Source organism: Pleurodeles waltl, chromosome 11 (assembly GCF_031143425.1).
Source record: "Pleurodeles waltl isolate 20211129_DDA chromosome 11, aPleWal1.hap1.20221129, whole genome shotgun sequence".
NCBI classification, from domain to species: Eukaryota; Metazoa; Chordata; class Amphibia; order Caudata; family Salamandridae; genus Pleurodeles; species Pleurodeles waltl.
In genome coordinates, this window is record NC_090450.1 from 130,490,932 (window position 1) to 130,509,682 (window position 18,751).

The 18,751-nt window shown below is 46.9% G+C and overlaps 1 protein-coding gene across 1 annotated transcript in view; it reads right to left on the reverse strand.

The window, feature by feature from the left end:
* Positions 1–18,751, reverse strand: part of IQCJ (IQ motif containing J) — a 701,797-nt gene that overhangs the window by 139,688 nt on the left and 543,358 nt on the right. Inside the window, exon 3 of the mRNA XM_069212622.1 lies at positions 6,088–6,168. Within this exon, the coding sequence (XP_069068723.1) occupies positions 6,088–6,168 (81 nt within the window). The remainder of the gene's footprint in view (positions 1–6,087; positions 6,169–18,751) is intronic.

The window sequence follows — 18,751 nt, forward strand, 5'->3', positions numbered from 1 at the left end:
CCGACCCCGGTGGGCGGCGGGTGCCGCCCGCCGGGCGGAGACCGCCAAAAGACCGTACCGCGGTCAAATGACCGCGGCGGTCATTCTGACTTTCCCTCTGGGCCGGCGGGCGACCGCCAAAAGGCCGCCCTCCGGCCCAGCGGGAAAGGCCCAGCAACGATGAAGCCAGCTCCGAATGGAGCCGGCGGAGTTGCTGGTGTGCGACAGGTGCAGTGGCACCCGTCGTGATTTTCAGTGTCTGCTTTGCAGACACTGAAAATCATTATGGGGCCCTGTGAGGGGGCCCCTGCACTGCCCAGGCCAGTGGCATGGGCAGTGCAGGGGCCCCCAGGGGCCCCACGACACCCGTTCCCGCCATACTGTTCCTGGCGGTATTTACCGCCAGGACCAGGATGGCGGGAAGGGGGTCGGAATCCCCATGGCGATGCTGCAAGCAGCGCCGCCATGGCGGATTCCTTGGGCCAGGGGTAAACCGGCGGGAACCCGCCGGTTGCCCTTTTCTGACAGCGGCGGTCAGAATGGCCCAGGAAGCACCGCCAGCCTGTTGGCAGTGCTTCCGCGGTCCCCGGCCCTGGCGGTCATGGACCGCCAGGGTCGGAATGACCCCCTATGTCTGAGCACAGCATAATAAGACTAATCTGCCCTTCAGGTTTCCCCCTGGGGGTACACCTTCCCTCATACCTGGAGTCTAGAGAGATACTGTCACCATGTGGATCAGGAGTTTGGCCACCTAGGCAAGTAGCTGCGGTGAAGCAATCAGCAATCAGCATACAGTCGTGGTCATCTGGCTGGAATCTCCCTCTACCATGTCTAGGACAAAAGGGGTGTTTTTATAATAAAACAGCTGACATTCTAAGAAAAGGTCCCCACGTATGAGTATGTGTTTTCTGTGAATGTTGGAGACACAGCATACCATGTTTGTTGGCAATCCTATCTGGCTGTAGCCCTGGAGAAAGCACAAAGTGAAATAAATGTCCTAAGAACGTAATGCTTTCATAGGTGAAAGTACAATGCGCTAAAGAAAATAAAACAGTACCGCTAATATTGCTATTGCAAGAAAAATAAAGCAATGCTGAATAAAATGTAACAGGGTTAAAGTGCACAGTGGCAGGCCTAGTTAGCTTAAAACCAGCGTGTCTAAAACATGGCTAAAATAGCTATACAACAATCTCTTGTATATGAAATATATGTTGTCAGCATATATATTCATAGAAATGTTTCAACTACCGGTATGCACTTAAAAGCACAACTAGTGAGATGCCAGCAATCGGGCCCATATTGATACTTATTCACGCAAAAATGCGCCAATGCAGTTTTGCATTAAAAAGTATACCACCGGCTAGCACCATTTCAAGACGCCAGCCGGGCATCATATAAATGGAATGACGGTATCCAGCAGTAAGGCCTGGCTAGCGACATGAAAAAGGATGCTAGCCAGATGGGGAGGCGTAGGGGGAACAGGAGGTGTGCGTCAAAGGATGACACTAGTATGGTCAGAAGTATAAAAATGGTTCTAACCAGACTAGCGTCATGTTTTTGATGTAAAACCCCCATGGACATGACTCCTGTCTTAATAAAGACAGGAGTCATGCCCACCACCCAAATGGCCATACCCAGGGGACATGTGTCCCCTGGGCATGGCCATTGGGCCCAGTACCATGTACGGGAGCCCAAGTTAGCCTCCATGGCACTTTGAAAATAAAAAAAATACTTACCTGTGCTTACCTTACTTACCTGGGATGGCGTCCCACCATCCTGTGGCTGCCCTCTGGTGTGGGTGGCGGTGTCCTTGGGGCTAGGGAAGGGCAGCTGTGAGCCCATTCCATGGTCTCTGACCATGCAAATAGGCAGACAGGTCCTCTAATGCCTGCTCTGACCCAGGCATTAAATAATGGCGCCAAGTAAGCTTAGCACCATTATTTAAGTACCCTTCCCCGTGCGTGTTTTGGAGGATAAATATGGCGCTAAGACCATATCGTCATTTTTTCCATGAGAACCCCTACCTTGCATCTCATTGACGCAAGGTAGTTTCCTGCAAGCAAAAAATGACTTTAACTCTAAAACCTTGGCACTAGACAGGTCTAGCGTCAAAGTTTTCATATGGAGTTAGGTTTGCGCCAAATTTCCGTAAAATAAAACGCAAATTCGGCGCAAAGCAAGTATAAATCTGGGCCTCAGTCTTGTCGTTTTTGGGAGCGATGAATGTGAAAATGATACAGTGCTCCATGGATGACAAAATTAGGGCAAGATGAACATGATCAAAGTCGAAGAATTGATTATAAAACAGGAAGATAAATAATAAATAGCACTCTTATCAATCTGTGGTACTATACAATAACCAATTTTCAAATAAAAACTGGGGGCTGATTTATTATGTCGTAGGTTGATTATTTATTGCGCTGTTTCCATAGATGCTTTTGATTTTATGGGAAATTTCGAGACAGCATCTTGGGTAGATAATGAGCACCTAACTCAAATGTTCGTGTTCAGATCTTTGGAGGTATAGCTCAAAATGCAGAATGTAACCAGAGCTATACATATTACTTAGGTGTGCTAGTACTCTGAGATTATTGGAAAACGCATTTTTGGGAAGATTTTGATTTGACTCTCTTAAATGAAGAGGTTTAGAAGAAAACAGTTGATACTTTTTACGCCCTCCCCCCTCCTTAAGGTTATATGCAAGTTAATTATGAAAGTGTACATTTAGGGTTAAAAAAGTGACTCAACAGTGTGACGTCTGCTTGGCTTTATTTGGAGTATTTTCGATTTTCGAGCTAAATGACTATTAAGCAACAGAAGGAATTAGACCAGATGTAATTGATCACCTGAATATGTAGCATTAACAAATAGCAATAAGTTTGTCTACGAAATGTCTCTATGAAAAAGAAAAGGCAACATTTTAATAGGGTTTGGTGTACAGTCTAGAAGCTACTGCAAACCTAAGCGGAATCACTCTTGTTAAAAGTGAAAGGATCAGCAAAGTCGGGTAAAGTGTGAACAGTTTTACTTAAGTGAAGGGGGGTGCAGTTTCAAAGGTCACCCAAGGTGAACTTTAACCACTGTAAGTAACTGTTTCTTGCCACAGGATGTACTGTAGGTGATGCGTCCTCATGTAGAAAATGTCGGAGAAGCATGGATGCAGCCCTTCTTGGGGTCACCTTGGTAGGAGGAGCAGGGGGCTGAATAAATTATGGAATGCAGGGGAAAAGGGGCAGGGCATTGGGCACCAGTGTAGGTAGGTGACAGGAATTCTGTGGCAGTTCAGGAGATTCCTGAGATTTTGGAAAAAGGGACAATAAACTATCCTGAGTAGTTGCAGTGCTTGTGCTGTCCTGGACAGCCTTGAACAACCAGTGGGACACCTTTCCCACAGCTGAAAAGGTCAGCTTTCAATTCGTTAAATTTTGCAGGGCTTATAAAGTTAAATCAAATGATGCGAAATTGTGAGTTAGTAATTTTATTTTTGTAATGGCAAAAAAGATGAATGAAGGAAATTATGACAATAGTAAACATGTATCAGGCAAATTGAATTTTATATTTGAATGAGACATTTAGGTCAAGAGGTAAGGAGTCACTAAGCACTTGCAGATTCTGCAATTCACTATAACAAGGGTTACAACTGCTAAATGGATTTCTATGTACTGAACACATTTTGTGATTTGGTAAATGGTTACATAATATCAAAATGGGTTTAGAATTGAATAACGAATCGCAATTTGGAAAGGGGCATGTTTAGCAATTTTGGTCACAGAACCCTGAGAAGTTACTGATTCCCCTATGGAGGTGGTAACCCATTCTCAAGGGGTACCCCTTTTATGAATGTTAAAAACAAGTTTGTAGGGGAGTAGGCAGTGGTTCTGGAGACCTCTGCTAACTCTTAAACAAACACATTTAAAAAAGTAAACATTTTCTGTCAGCACAGCCCTGTTTCCTTCAAGGAAAGAGGCTGCATTTAAAAAAAGAAATTATTTATATGAGATCATAGACATGATGATCTGCTGACCCCCAGGAGGATAAAATATATAGGTGACAACCAGGATTAGGGGGCTACATTAACACATTAAAGGGGCATTTTTATACTATGTTTGCCCAGAATTAGCTTCCTTCTTTTTTACGCTAATTCAGCACAAACTTATCTCCATATTTATATTTTGGCACTAGACATGTCTAGCACCAAAATATTGGAGTTAAAGTATTTTTTTTGCTGTGGAAAACTACCTTGCATCAATGAAATGCAAGGTAGGCATTCCTGGGCAAAAAATTATGATATGGCCTCAGCGCCATATTTATCCCCATGCTAAAATCAAGCACGGGGGATGGGGGCCTTAAATAATGGCACTAAGCTTGCTTTGTGCCATTATTTAACGTCTGGGTCAGGGCAGGCGTTAGGGTACCTGTGGGCCTTTTTCCATGGTCAGAGACCATGACAAGAGCCCACAGGTGCCCTTCCCTAGCCCCAGGGACACCCTCACCCACAGCAGAGGGACAGTGGAGGATGAGGGACCCCATCCCAGGTAAGTATAGGTGGTTAAAGGTAAGTATTTTATATTTTTTTTGTGGTGTCATGGGGGGCCTAACTTGGGCCCCCCTACATGGCACTGGGCCCAATGGCCATGCCCAGGGGACATATGTCCCCTAGGCACGGCCTTTGGGGTGGTGAGCAAGACAGGAGTCATGTCCATGGGGTTTTAACATCAGAAAATGACGCTAGTCTGGTTAGAGGCATTATTTATGCCTCTAACCATACTAGCGTCATCCTTTGATGCTAAACCCCCTGCTCACCCTACGCCTCCCCCACCTGGCTAGCATCCTTCTTTATGACGCTAGCTGGGTTTTACCACCTGCTACCATCATCCCATAAATATGACGCCCGGCTGGCGTCTTGAGATGGTGCTAACTGGCGGTATACTTTTTGACAATAAACTGTGTTAGCGCAGTTTAGCATCAAAATATATAAATGAGGGCCTAAATGTTTGAATTATCCCCTAATGAGAACACAAGCACAGTAACTTAAGTTGTTAGTCACTATGTTCCCAACCTTCTAATGTCGTTTTCGTTCTCCCCTCTATGTAAATGATGTTCCTCTTCAAAATATTCTCTCTTTTATGGGACCTACACAATGCTAAGGCCAATGACTTAGGTTTGGTAAATGTCAACCCCATTATTGCTAGTCTAATCATCACCTAATTTTCCACTGAGAATATTACCCAGCACATTTAAAACACAATCATACCTACACTCCTGAAGAAACTCACTTTGACTCCTAGCTGCCTTTCTATTTATAAACGTAGCTCAGGTCTAACAGTTGTTGCAAAGACACTGGACATAGTTACCATGCATCAACTACCTCTAAACCTGTAGTCAAAATGCCTGTTAAGTCACTTCCCATCTGATTTAAAAATGTGTTGCTGTACTGAAATAATATCTTTGAACACTAGGAAAGAATTACTCAACCCTCATCAAGATGGCAATCATTGTGTTCTAATTCTGTAGCTGTATCACCTACATAAAATACAGTGGACAATAAAATGTGCTCTTGATAGATTGGAAACATGACTTCAGTTAAACTAGACTCCTATTTCCCCATAATCACCATCATCACATGTACAGTACCTCAAGGAGCGGCCACATGTCCAACATTCTTCATATTGCACATGACTCTCCTCACCTGTTTTCTAGATACTCACAAGTTTGAATTCCACATGTATGTCAATGATACCCAGATCCATCTCACAATGAAGGATCATTTTGGGGATTTTCTATATGTGACATGTTGTCCATTATACATTCATTATTGGAAACAGGAAGAATGGATTTACTTGAAAGGGGACAATTTTCAGATGGCTAGCTGCCATTTAACCCTTTTTCTTTAGCTATGGTTTGTTCACAATAATTGGACGTGCCTCCATTTCCAGAAAGTAATTCTGCAACCTATGTGTGATGTGTGACATTGATCTCTCCTTCACCCGCAAAACAAATCCCATTCTAAGTCAATGCTCCACTACCAATATATGTGGTACATATCTGTTTACCCTTTGATACAGTGTCAATCCATAGATTCTTATTCATTAGTTTGGCCATACTTACATTTTCACCTTTGATTCCAGTGGTTGTAGATTCATATGATATTTTTCTATATTATTCTCCATATCCATTCCAAATTCCTGACTGGAAACAAACAAAAAAACAAGTTTTTCAATTTTCAATCATTTAAACTTGCACATAATAGGCCATGTTTTAGAAGAGAAAGGAATTTCAACAATACAAGCAACATTATCCTCTAGAAGACATTTCATTAGTACCCACAATTAAGAATATTTAGAACCTGTTCAATGTAATAATAATGCCATCATTGTAGATTCATCCACCAATAAATTCACATTACCACAAAATATTGCAGAGTAAAAACGTTCACTTATTTGTAAGCTTTAAGGACATTCAGTTCTCAGCTGGACCCCCAAGGTCTACATTCGGTGAGGAGTGGTTACATAGCACAGTGGGTTACTGCACCTACCAAAAAGATGTTGGTGAAACATGAGGGGCACTAGTCGAAGCATGAAAAGGTCTGATTGAACTTTTATAGTTCCAATGGGCATGTTGACAAGAAAGTGGTGCATCATAGATGATGTGCCATTCTTTTTGCATCGCCCTACCAGCCCCTAAAGATACAATGGTGGTGTCATATTTAAGGTACGGTGCACCATGGTGGTTGTTAGGCCGATAGCATGAGAATTTTTGACACTGCTGTGGGGCTTTGCTGTACTAGCATCGAAAATGTTGACACTAGTGCAGCAAAGTACAAAGCGGCCCATAGGTTACTATGGGTGTGTAATTTTAACGCCTGCTTTGAGCAGGAGTTAAAATTGGCACCAAAAATTGTGCAGTGAAAGCTTGTAAATGTTATTGCGCCATTTTTGCAAACCTTCTACATCGCAATGTCCCATTGCATACATCATGCCTGGCGCAGGCATAATGTGGTGCAAGAGTATACAAAGCGGGGGAATGCATGCATTGTGCTCCTTGGTACATATTGCGTAGCAAAGATGCCTCCTTAATGCCACATCAGTGTAAAAAGAATGACGCTAACGTGGAGCAAGGAGGTGCTATGGGCTTGTAAATATGCCCCCAGGTTTCTTAAAAAATGGACAAAACATGATTTGAATATTAATGGCACATTCCATTCCAAATGCCAACGAGACAGGGAATAGATCTCTTTGGCGCTTGTTTTGGGATCCAAAACCAGCTCAAGCAAATTCTATAAAAACCTTGGGGTAAAGTTAGACTCAGATGTAGCAATACAGGATCATGTCAACACAGTAGTCAAATACTGCCATTCCCAGCTTTTGTCCTTTATGCATATTTGTTAGAAATGGGGTCTTTGGTTGGCATTCAGGTTACCCCCTGTCCAAGCAAGGACCCTCGCTCTAGTCAGGGTAAGTCACACACAATCCGAATTATCCTGTGCCCATCCTCTGGTAGCTTGGCACTGGGCAGTCAGGCTTAACTTAGAAGGCAATGTGTAAAGTATTTGTGCAATAACCCATGCAATAACACAGTGCAAACACCACAAAAATACACCACAGGTTTAGAAAAATATAGAATATTTATCTGAGTAGATTAATTTCGAAACAATCAAGATTTGATAAATACAAGTTGAAATATCTCTTTTGTAATGATAAATAGAGTCTTTTAGTTCTTAAAAACAACAGGGGTCTCTTGCGAGCACAAAGTACCTAGTTTGCGTCTAAATTATCCACACAGGACTGCAGCGGAGGAGATGCATGGAAAACAGAGAGGTGTGCGTCGGTTTCTCTGGGCGCACACAGATGATGCATCAATGCTTTTCCATGGAGCAAGGGCTTTACGTCAATTTCCGGCGTGTAGACTTGGATCCCCTTCGGGTTGTGGGGTATCTGGACACCCTGGGGATGAAGCAGAGAAATCCTCAGCGTGCAGGACAAAGTCACAGGAGCTGCATCGATCCATGATATTTCTGTTGCAGTGCAGGCGCTGCATCAATTCTTCTTGCAGGAAGTCGGGCTGCGTCGTTTTGGCTCAGCAATGCTGTGATTTTCTCACCACAGGGCAGGCTGTGCGTCAAGTCCACCAGGCTGTGCGTCTATTTTCACTGCACAAGGAGCTCTTTGCAGAGATTAAGTCTTTTTGGCCCTGAGACTTCAGGAAACAGGAGGCAAGCTCAATCCAAGCCCTTGGAGAGCACTTCTCAGCAGAGCCAGAGGGCAGCAAGGCAGCAGGACTACAGCAAGGCAGCAGTCCTTTACAGCAAAGCAGTTGGGTGAGTCTTTTGGGCAGCCTGGCAGCTTCGCTCAGCAGGTTTCAGGTTCTGGTTCAGAGTTCCTTTCCCAGTAGATATCTTGTCAAGAGAAGTGTCTGAGCTGGTAAGGTCAGAGACCTGGTTTAAATACCCAAATGTGCCTTTGAAGTGGGGGAGACTTCAAAGAGTGGCTTAGAAGTGCACAAGTTCCCCTTTCTGTTCCATCCTGTCTGCCAGGGTCCCAGTAGGGGTTTTTGCAGTCCGTACTGTGAGGGCAGACCACTGTTCTTTGACATGTAAGTGTCAGGCCCTCCAGCCCAGGAAGACCCATTCAGTGTGCAGATGTGTGCAGGTGTGACTGTTTGGGGATGCCTGAGTGAAATGCACAAGGGAGCTGTCAGTTAACCTAGCTAGAGGTGGATTGTAAGGCACAGAAGGATTTAGGTGCAGAGAAATGCACACTTTATAAAAGAGGCATTTCTAAGATAGTAATATTGAATCCAACTTCACCAGTCTGCAGGATTTTGTAATACCATTCTGGCCATGCTAAATATGACCCTGTTACTCATTTCAAATCAGAATCTACCACTCAAACAGTATATGACGGTAGTCATAATGTTAGCCTATGAAAGGAGCAGGCCTCACAGCAATGAAAAACACATTTAGGAGTTTTACACTACCAGGACATATAAACTATACAGGTATATGTCCTGCCTTTTATCTACATAGCATCGTGCCCTATGGGTTACCTAAGTCCTACCTTAGGAGTGCCATATATGTAGAAAAAGGGGAGTTTAAGGCTTGGCAAGTACTTTTAAGTGATAAGTCAAATTGGCAGTGAAACTGCACACACGGGCCTTGCAATGGCAGACCTGAGCCATGGTTAATGGGCTATTTAAGTGGGTGGCACAATCAGTGCTGCAGGGCCACTAGGAGCATTTAATCTATAGGCCCGGGCACATGTAGTGCACTTTACTAGGGACTTATGAGTAAATTAAAAAAGCCTATTGGGTATGAGCCAATGTCACCATGTTTTAAGGGAGAGAGCATATGCACTTTAGCACTGGTTAGCAGTGGCAAAGTGCGCAGAGTCCTAAAACCAGAAAAACAGTGTTAAAAAGTAGAAGGAGGCAGGCAAAATGTTAGGGGTGACCACCCTAAGGCTGACAGGTCTAACATTTGTCCCCCCCATCTAAAAGTGGGGAAAGCTACCCAACCCCCTGGGAGCTCTCATCACTAAGGCGGAAGTATCTGGAGAGACCATCAGCATTGGCGTGGTTAATCCCGGGCCATGCTCCATCGTAAAGCCCATCCCTGTAGGGAAATGGATCACCTCAAGAGTTTAGGATTTTTGTCCCTCATTTGCATGAACCATCTGAGGGACATGTGGGTTGTCTGAACCCAGAAGTGAGTCCCAAACAGGTATGGTCTCAGCTTCTTCAGTGCCCAGACCACAGCAAATGCTTCTCTCTCAATAGCACCACATCTCTGTTCCCATGGTAATAGTCTTCTGCTAATGAAGACTACTGGCTGGTCTAGGCCCTCCTCATTCAGCTGTGCTAGGACCACCCCTATGCCATACTTGGAAGCGTCTGTCTGCATGATGAATTTTCTGGAGTAGTCAGGTGCCTTGAGCATGGGGGCCAGGCACATGGCTTCCTTCAGGGAGTCAAAGGCTTTCTGACAAGCCTCTGTCCAATTCACCAACCTAGGTTGTTTCTTGGAAGTCAGTTCTGTTAAAAGGGCTACTATGATGCCATATCCCTTAACAAATCTGCGGTAATATCCAGTGAATTCTAAGAAGGCCCTCACCTCTGTTTGAGTTCCAGGTGGGTGACAGGTCTTGATAGTTTCAATCTTGGCCTGGAAGGACTGCACCTTGCCACTACCTTCTAGGTGTCCCAACTACACCACGGAACCCTGCCCAATCTGACACTTACTGGCCTTGATGGTCAGGCCAGCAAGCATCTCCTTGAGGTGGAGCAGGTGTTCTTCCCAGCTGGAACTATAGATGGCAATGTTTTATAGGTAGGCTGCTCAGAAGGCATTCTTGCCAGAAAGGACCCCATTAGCCAACCGTTGGAAGGTAGCGGGGGCATTTTTCAATCCAAAGGGCATCACTCTGAAATGGTAATGGCGCTCCGGAGTAGAAAAAGCAGATCTCTCTTGAGCCCCTTTAGTCAAGGTGATCTGCCAATATCCTGATGTGAGGTCAAAAGTCCTAAGGAAATTGGCAGCGCCTAGCCTGTCTACGAGCTCATCAGCTCGGGATGGGGTGAGCATCTGATCTGTCTTTGTGACAGAGTTGAGACCCCGGAAATCCACGCAGAAGCTAAGTTCTGGCTTGGCATCAGGAGCAGGAGCAGCAGCCTTGGGAACCAACACCACCGGGCTGGACCAGCCCCTGCTGTACTTCTCTATCCTCCCAAGCGCCAGCATCTTGGCAACTTCATCCTTGATGCTGGACCTCCCTTTATCTGACACCCTTTACATTTTATTCTTTACAGCTGGACTGTCTCCTGTGTCAATGTCATGGACACACAAGTGTGTGAGCCCAGGCATGAGGGAGAACAGGGAAGAGAACTGCTCCAACAACTCGTAGCAGTATCTTCTCTGATCTAGAGTCAGGGAGTCAGAGAGATTAACACCCTCCACTGACCCATCACCTTCCTTGGCAGAGAGGAGGTCAGGGAGAGGGTCAGTCTCCTCTTCCATGCTCTCATCTTTCACGAGAAGCATGCTGACCTCAGACCCCTCAAAATTAGGTTTCTGTCGGTTGTGGTGGAGAACCCTTAGGGGGTTTCTGGGGGTCTTAAGGTCCACTAGGTAAGTGGCCTCCTCCTTTTGCTCCTTGACTTTGAATGGGCCAGTCCAGCAGTCCTGGAGAGCTCTAGGTTCTACTGGCTCCATCACCAATACTTTGTCTACAGGTGAGAACTCTACAAGGGTGGCCTTCTGGTCATTCCATTCCTTCATCACCTCTTGACTGGCCTTGAGGTTGCTCTTGGCCTTCTTCCTGAAACCCTGCATCTGGTTGCAGAGAGTCAGCATGTAACTGACCACATCCTGGGGAGGTTTCCTTGGAGCTTTCTCCCACCCCTCCTTGACTATGCTCAGTGGTCCCCTGACAGGGTATCCATGGAGAAGTTCAAAGGAGCTGAACGCCACCACTTTCCGGGGCATCTCCCTATAAGCAAAGAGAAGGCATGGCAAGAGAATGTCCTACTTATGCCTCATGGACTCAGGCAGGCCAGTGATCATGCCTTTCAGGGTCTTGTTGCACCTTTCAACAAGCCCATTGGTTTGAGGATGGTAAGGGGTGGTAAACCGGTAGGTTACCCCACACTCATCCCACATGGACTTCATTTACTCTGACATGAAGTTTGTGCCTCTGTCAGACACAACTTGCTTTGAGAACCCCACACAGGTAAATATCCCCATTAGAGCTCTAGTCACCACCGGTGCAGTCCCTGTCCTTAGAGGGATTGCCTCTCAATAGCGGGTGGCACGGTCCACCAAAACCAGGCTAAACCTGTTGCCTAGAGTGGTTTTGGGGTACAAGGGACCAAAGATGTCCACGCCCACCCTTTCAAATGGGGTGCCAATGACAGGGAGTGGGATCAGGGGCGCCTAAGCCTTTCCCTGTCTTCCCACTAGCCAGGCAGGTTGGGCAGGACCTAGAGAAAGATACCCATATTCATGGCCAATAAAAGTAGGTGAGAAGCCTTGCAAAGGTCTTGTCTTGCCCCAAATGTCCTGCCAGGAGAATGTCGTGAGCCAGGCACAGTAGGAAAGCCCGGTATCACTGGGAGACCACCAGCACATGTGCTGCCCCAGCGGCCGGTACCTTAGGCTCACTGTAGAGGAGATCATTCTCCCAATATATGTGGTGATTGCCAGAGGCTTCACGTGCCTCAGAGCCTCAAGAGTAGGGCACTCTTTCTGCGCTTGGCAGAATTCCTCCCTGGTTGGCCCAACCTCTACTCACCAGCCGGAAAGCTCAGGCAGGTTACCCAGGGCGGCAATGTCTTCCCCAGTTGGCTGAGGGGCCTCCTCTTCTGAAGCCTGGTCAACCACCGCAGGAACTTCTGGGGTCGGTTTCCTCTGCCCCTTGCTCTTCCACTGTGCTGCTGTCAGGGCCATTGTTCCAGGCTCCAGGTGCCCTTGACTCCCTTCCCGGGCAGCCATGGACCATGTGATCACGCAGACCCATTCAGGCAAACCTAACACCTCCAGGTGGGACCTTAGCTCCACCTCCTTCCAGGTAGTATGCTCAAGGTCACTGTCTATCAGACAATCTACAGGCATGGCAGGACTCACAGCTGCATTTAGAGTACCAGAGCCCCCCGCCACTCAAAGGGAACCAGAGCTACCAGTAGGTGGCTCTCACGATTGTCAGCGACTATGACCTAGTGGAATGTATTAGGGATGATCTGCTCTGTGGACACCAGCTGACCCCTGACAGTAGTCATACTGGCTCCTGAGTCACGCAGAGCCTCCACCCTTTGCTCATTAATGGTGACCCACTGCCTATACTTCAAAGTATTGGCAGGCATGTGGGCTTTTGGCACAATTTCCTCATCACCCAGGGATACTAGGGACACCTCTGTCTGCTCCCCAAATCTAACTGGTACTATCCCCCCTTGAGCACTACACTAGCCAACCCAGGGGTCTGCCCTCCAGTGGGGGCCTGTGCCCCCTTGGGACACTGGGAGTCGCCCTTGGAGTGTCCATGCTCGAAACACTCTAAGCAGTTGGGGATAAACTTCCCTTTCTTCTTGTCAAAGTACCCATTGCTTTTTGTCAGATTCAGGTGGGGACTGGTTACTACCCCTCCCCGGGAATTGTTTTGGGGGCCTTTTGAGAACTCCTTCTTCTTAAGTTTTTCTCCCCCCTCTTTCTCCTGGTGGGAACCCTGACCACCTTTGTGGGTGTCCCCGCCCAGGTACCTTCTTCGACACTCTGGTGCTAACGCAGAGGTCTGCCTCATCAGCAAGCTTTCTAGGATCAGTCAGCTTACTGTCAACTAGGTGCTAGTGCAACTCTGTAAAGCAAGCACTGAAAATATGCTCTTTCAGGATCAAATTATAACCCCCAAATAGTCATCTACTTTACGGCCCGCACCCATCCATTCAGTGCCTTACTGGAGAAATCAAAAAAGTCTACCCAGTTCTGAGTGGAGAGTTTGGCGCTGTCCCTGACCATCTGATGGTACTTCACAGGTATCTGCCAAACTTGGCAAGTAAAACGGTTTTCAGGGTGCATATGTGTTTTGATCCCTTGCATCAAATGCAACAAGTGTGTCCATCCCCACTACAGGTACATACCACCACAAGGCTGTCCCCCGTTGCTCTTCAGAAACCCCATGAGCCCTTAGTGCAACTTCATAAGCAGCTAACCACTTATCAATGTCATCTTCAATTTTTAACCTTGCCATTTGCAGTTGACATTCTCTCTCTTCCCTCCTTTTGTCTGTTGTCAGGCCATGGCTGGATATGCTGCTCCCTGGTTTAGCAGGGGGCACAATTCCAGTGGTAACATCCCCCACTATGGCAAAAAATCCTCTGAGGGGCCATCCTCTGGCTCCTCCTCCTCAACATTCTCTTGTGAATGGGCTTCTGCCCAGGCCCTCAGTGCCTTTCGGTATTCCTCCTTTTTGGAGGCACCCTGGGTAGGTACTCCCATCCCCTTGCAGAACCCCTTCAGCTGGTTAACAGTGTATGTCTCCAGCTTGGCTAGGTCAAACTCTTCAGCTGCTGCTTGAGACCCAGACAGAGATCTGTTGAATGAGGAGTAAGTTAAAAATGTCAGGCAGAAAATGAAAGTGCAGAAAAAGATTAAAAAAATCAAGTTGACCTTCTACTGTAGGTAGGTATTGTACATGTAGCTATTGTATGTCACTGCACAAATACAAGTCCTATCCCACCACTGATCACCAAAGTTAGAAATGGGGACTTTGGTTGGCAGTCAGATTACCCCCTGTCCAAGCAAGGACCCTCACTCTAATCAGGGTAAGTCATACACAATCCAAATTATCCTGTACCCACACTCTGGTAGCTTGGCACTGAGCAGTCAGGCTTAACTTAGAAGGCAATGTTATAGTATTTGTGCAATAAATCATGCAATAACACAATGCAAACACCACAAACATACACCACACAGGTTTAGAAAAATATAGAATATTTATCTGAGTAGATTAAGGTCAAAACGATCAAGATTTGATAAATACACTTTGAAATATCACTTTTTAATGATAGAGTCTTTTAGTTCTTAAAAACAACAATGGTCTCTTGTGAGCGCAAAGTGCCTGGTTTGCATCTAAATTATCCGCATGGGACCGCAGAGGAGGAGATGCATGAAAAACAGGGAGATGAGTGTTGGTTTCTCTGGGCACAGACTTGGATCCTCTTCGGGTTGCAGGGTATTTGGACACCCCGGCGGATGATGCGCAGAAATCCTGGGGATGCAGGATGAAGACACAGGAGCTGCATCAATCCGGTGGGCGATAAGGGCAAATGTCTGTTGCATGGCAGGAGCTTTGCCGATTCTTCTTGCAGGAAGTCGGGCTGCGTCGTTCCGGCTCGGTGATGCTGTGATTTTCTCACTGCAGGGCTGGCTGTGCATTGATTCCGGCAGGCTGTGTGTTGATTTTCACCTCACAAGGAGTTCTTTGCAGAGATGAAGTCTTTTCGGCCCTGAGACTTCAGGAAACAGGAGGCAAGCTCAATCCAAGCCCTTGGAGAGCACTTCTCAGCAGAGCGAGAGGGCAGCAAGGCAGCAGGGCAACAGCAAGACAGCAGTCCTTTACAGCAAAGCAGTCGGGTGAGTACTTTGGACAGCCAGGTAGCTTCTCTTAGCAGGTTGCAGGTTTTGGTACAGAGTTCCTTTCCCAGTAGATATCTTGTCAAGAAGTGTTTGAGCTGGTAGGGTCAGAGACCCGGTTTAAATACCCAAATGCGCCTTTGAAGTGGGGGAGACTTCAAAGAGCGGTTTAGAAGTGCACAATATCCCCTTTCAGTTCCATCTTGTCTTCCAGGATCCCAGTAGGGGGTTTGGCAGTCCATTGTGTGAGGGCAGACCACTGTCCTTTGACATGTAAGTGTCAGGTCCTCCACCCTCCCAGCCCAGGAAGACCCATTCAGTATGCAGATGTGTGCAGGTGTGACTGAGCATCCTGTGTTTGGGGTTGTCTGGGTGAAATGCACAAGGGAGCTGTCAACTAACCTAGCTAGATGTGGATTGTAAGGCACAGAAGGATTTAAGTGCAGAGAAATGCTCACTTTCTAAAAGTGGCATTTCTAAAATAGTAATATTAAATCCAACTTCACCAGTCTGCAGGATTTTGTAATACCATTCTGGCCATGCTAAATATGACCCTGTTACTCATTTCAAATCAGAATCTACCACTCAAACAGTATATGACGGTAGTCATAATGTTAGCCTATGAAAGGAGCAGGCCTCACAGCAGTGAAAAACAAATTTAGGAGTTTTACACTACCAGGACATATAAACTATACAGGTATATGTCCTGCCTTTTATCTACATAGCATCGTGCCCTATGGGTTACCTAAGTCCTACCTTAGGAGTGCCATATATGTAGAAAAAGGGGAGTTTAAGGCTTGGCAAGTACTTTTAAGTGATAAGTCAAATTGGCAGTGAAACTGCACACACGGGCCTTGCAATGGCAGACCTGAGCCATGGTTAATGGGCTATTTATGTGGGTGGCACAATCAGTGCTGCAGGGCCACTAGGAGCATTTAATCTATAGGCCCGGGCACATGTAGTGCACTTTACTAGGGACTTATGAGTAAATTAAAAAAGCCTATTGGGTATGAGCCAATGTCACCATGTTTTAAGGGAGAGAGCATATGCACTTTAGCACTGGTTAGCAGTGGCAAAGTGCGCAGAGTCCTAAAACCAGAAAAACAGTGTTAAAAAGTAGAAGGAGGCAGGCAAAATGTTAGGGGTGACCACCCTAAGGCTGACAGGTCTAACATTTTTCCCCCCCATCTAAAAGTGGGGAAAGCTACCCAACCCCCTGGGAGCTCTCATCACTAAGGCGGAAGTATCTGGAGAGACCATCAGCATTGGCGTGGTTAATCCCGGGCGATGCTCCATCGTAAAGCCCATCCCTGTATGGAAATGGATCACCTCAAGAGTTTAGGATTTTTGTCCCTCATTTGCATGAACCATCTGAGGGACATGTGGGCTGTCTGAACCCAGAAGTGAGTCCCAAACAGGTATGGTCTCAGCTTCTTCAGTGCCCAGACCACAGCAAATGCTTCTCTCTCAATAGCACCACATCTCTGTTCCCATGGTAATAGTCTTCTGCTAATGAAGACTACTGGCTGGTCTAGGCCCTCCTCATTCAGCTGTGCTAGGACCACCCCTATGCCATACTCGGAAGCGTGTGTCTGCATGATGAATTTTCTGGAGTAGTGAGGTGCCTTGAGCATGGGGGCCAGGCACATGGCTTCCTTCAGGGAGTCAAAGGCTTTCTGACAAGCCTCTGTCCAATTCACCAACCTAGGTTGTTTCTTGGAAGTCAGTTCTGTTAAAAGGGCTACTATGATGCCATATCCCTTAACAAATCTGCAGTAATATCCAGTGAATTCTAAGAAGGCCCTCACCTCTGTTTAAGTTCCAGGTGGGTGACAGGTCTTGATAGTTTCAATCTTGGCCTGGAAGGACTGCACCTTGCCACTACCTTCTAGGTGTCCCAACTACACCACGGAACCCTGCCCAATCTGACAATTACTGGCCTTGATGGTCAGGCCAGCAAGCATCTCCTTGAGGTGGAGCAGGTGTTCTTCCCAGCTGGAACTATAGACGGCAATGTTTTATAGGTAGGCTGCTCAGAAGGCATTCTTGCCAGAAAGGACCCCATTAGCCAACCGTTGGAAGGTAGCGGGGGCATTTTTCAATCCAAAGGGCATCACTCTGAAATGGTAATGGCCCTCCGGAGTAGAAAAAGCAGATCTCTCTTGAGCCCCTTTAGTCAAGGTGATCTGCCAATATCCTGATGTGAGGTCAAAGGTCCTAAGAAAATTGGCAGCGCCTAGCCTGTCTACGAGCTCCTCAGCTCGGGGATGGGGTGAGCATCTGATCTGTCTTTGTGACAGAGTTGAGACCCCGGAAGTCCACGCAGAATCTAAGTTCTGGCTTGGCATCAGGAGCAGGAGCAGCAGCCTTGGGAACCAACACCACCGGGCTGGACCAGCCCCTGCTGTACTTCTCTATCCTCCCAAGCGCCAGCATCTTGGCAACTTCATCCTTGATGCTGGACCTCCCTTTGTCTGACACCCTTTACATTTTATTCTTTACAGCTGGACTGTCTCCTGTGTCAATGTCATGGACACACAAGTGTGTGAGCCCAGGCATGAGGGAGAACAGGGAAGAGAACTGCTCCAACAACTCGTAGCAGTATCTTCTCTGCTCTAGAGACAGGGAGTCAGAGAGATTAACACCCTCCACTGACCCATCACCTTCCTTGGCAGAGAGGAGGTCAGGGAGAGGGTCAGTCTCCTCTTCCATGCTCTCATCTTTCACGAGAAGCATGCTGACCTCAGACCCCTCAAAATTAGGTTTCTGTCGGTTGTTGTGGAGAACCCTTAGGGGATTTCTGGGGGTCTTAAGGTCCACTAGGTAAGTGGCCTCCTCCTTTTGCTCCTTGACTTTGAATGGGCCAGTCCAGCAGTCCTGGAGAGCTCTAGGTTCTACTGGCTCCATCACCAATACTTTGTCTACAGGTGAGAACTCTACAAGGGTGGCCTTCTGGTCATTCCATTCCTTCATCACCTCTTGACTGGCCTTGAGGTTGCTCTTGGCCTTCTTCCTGAAACCCTGCATCTGGTTGCAGAGAGTCAGCATGTAACTGACCACATCCTGGGGAGGTTTCCTTGGAGCTTTCTCCCACCCCTCCTTGACTATGCTCAGTGGTCCCCTGACAGGGTATCCATGGAGAAGTTCAAAGGAGCTGAACGCCACCACTTTCCGGGGCATCTCCCTATAAGCAAAGAGAAGGCATGGCAAGAGAATGTCCTACTTATGCCTCATGGACTCAGGCAGGCCAGTGATCATGCCTTTCAGGGTCTTGTTGCACCTTTCAACAAGCCCATTGGTTTGAGGATGGTAAGGGGTGGTAAACCGGTAGGTTACCCCACACTCATCCCACATGGACTTCATTTACTCTGACATGAAGTTTGTGCCTCTGTCAGACACAACTTGCTTTGTGAACCCCACACAGGTAAATATCCCCATTAGAGCTCTAGTCACCACCGGTGCAGTCCCTGTCCTTAGAGGGATTGCCTCTTAATAGCGGGTGGCACGGTCCACCAAAACCAGGCTAAACCTGTTGCCTAGAGTGGTTTTGGGGTACAAGGGACCAAAGATGTCCACGCCCACCCTTTCAAATGGGGTGCCAATGACAGGGAGTGGGATCAGGGGCGCCTAAGCCTTTCCCTGTCTTCCCACTAG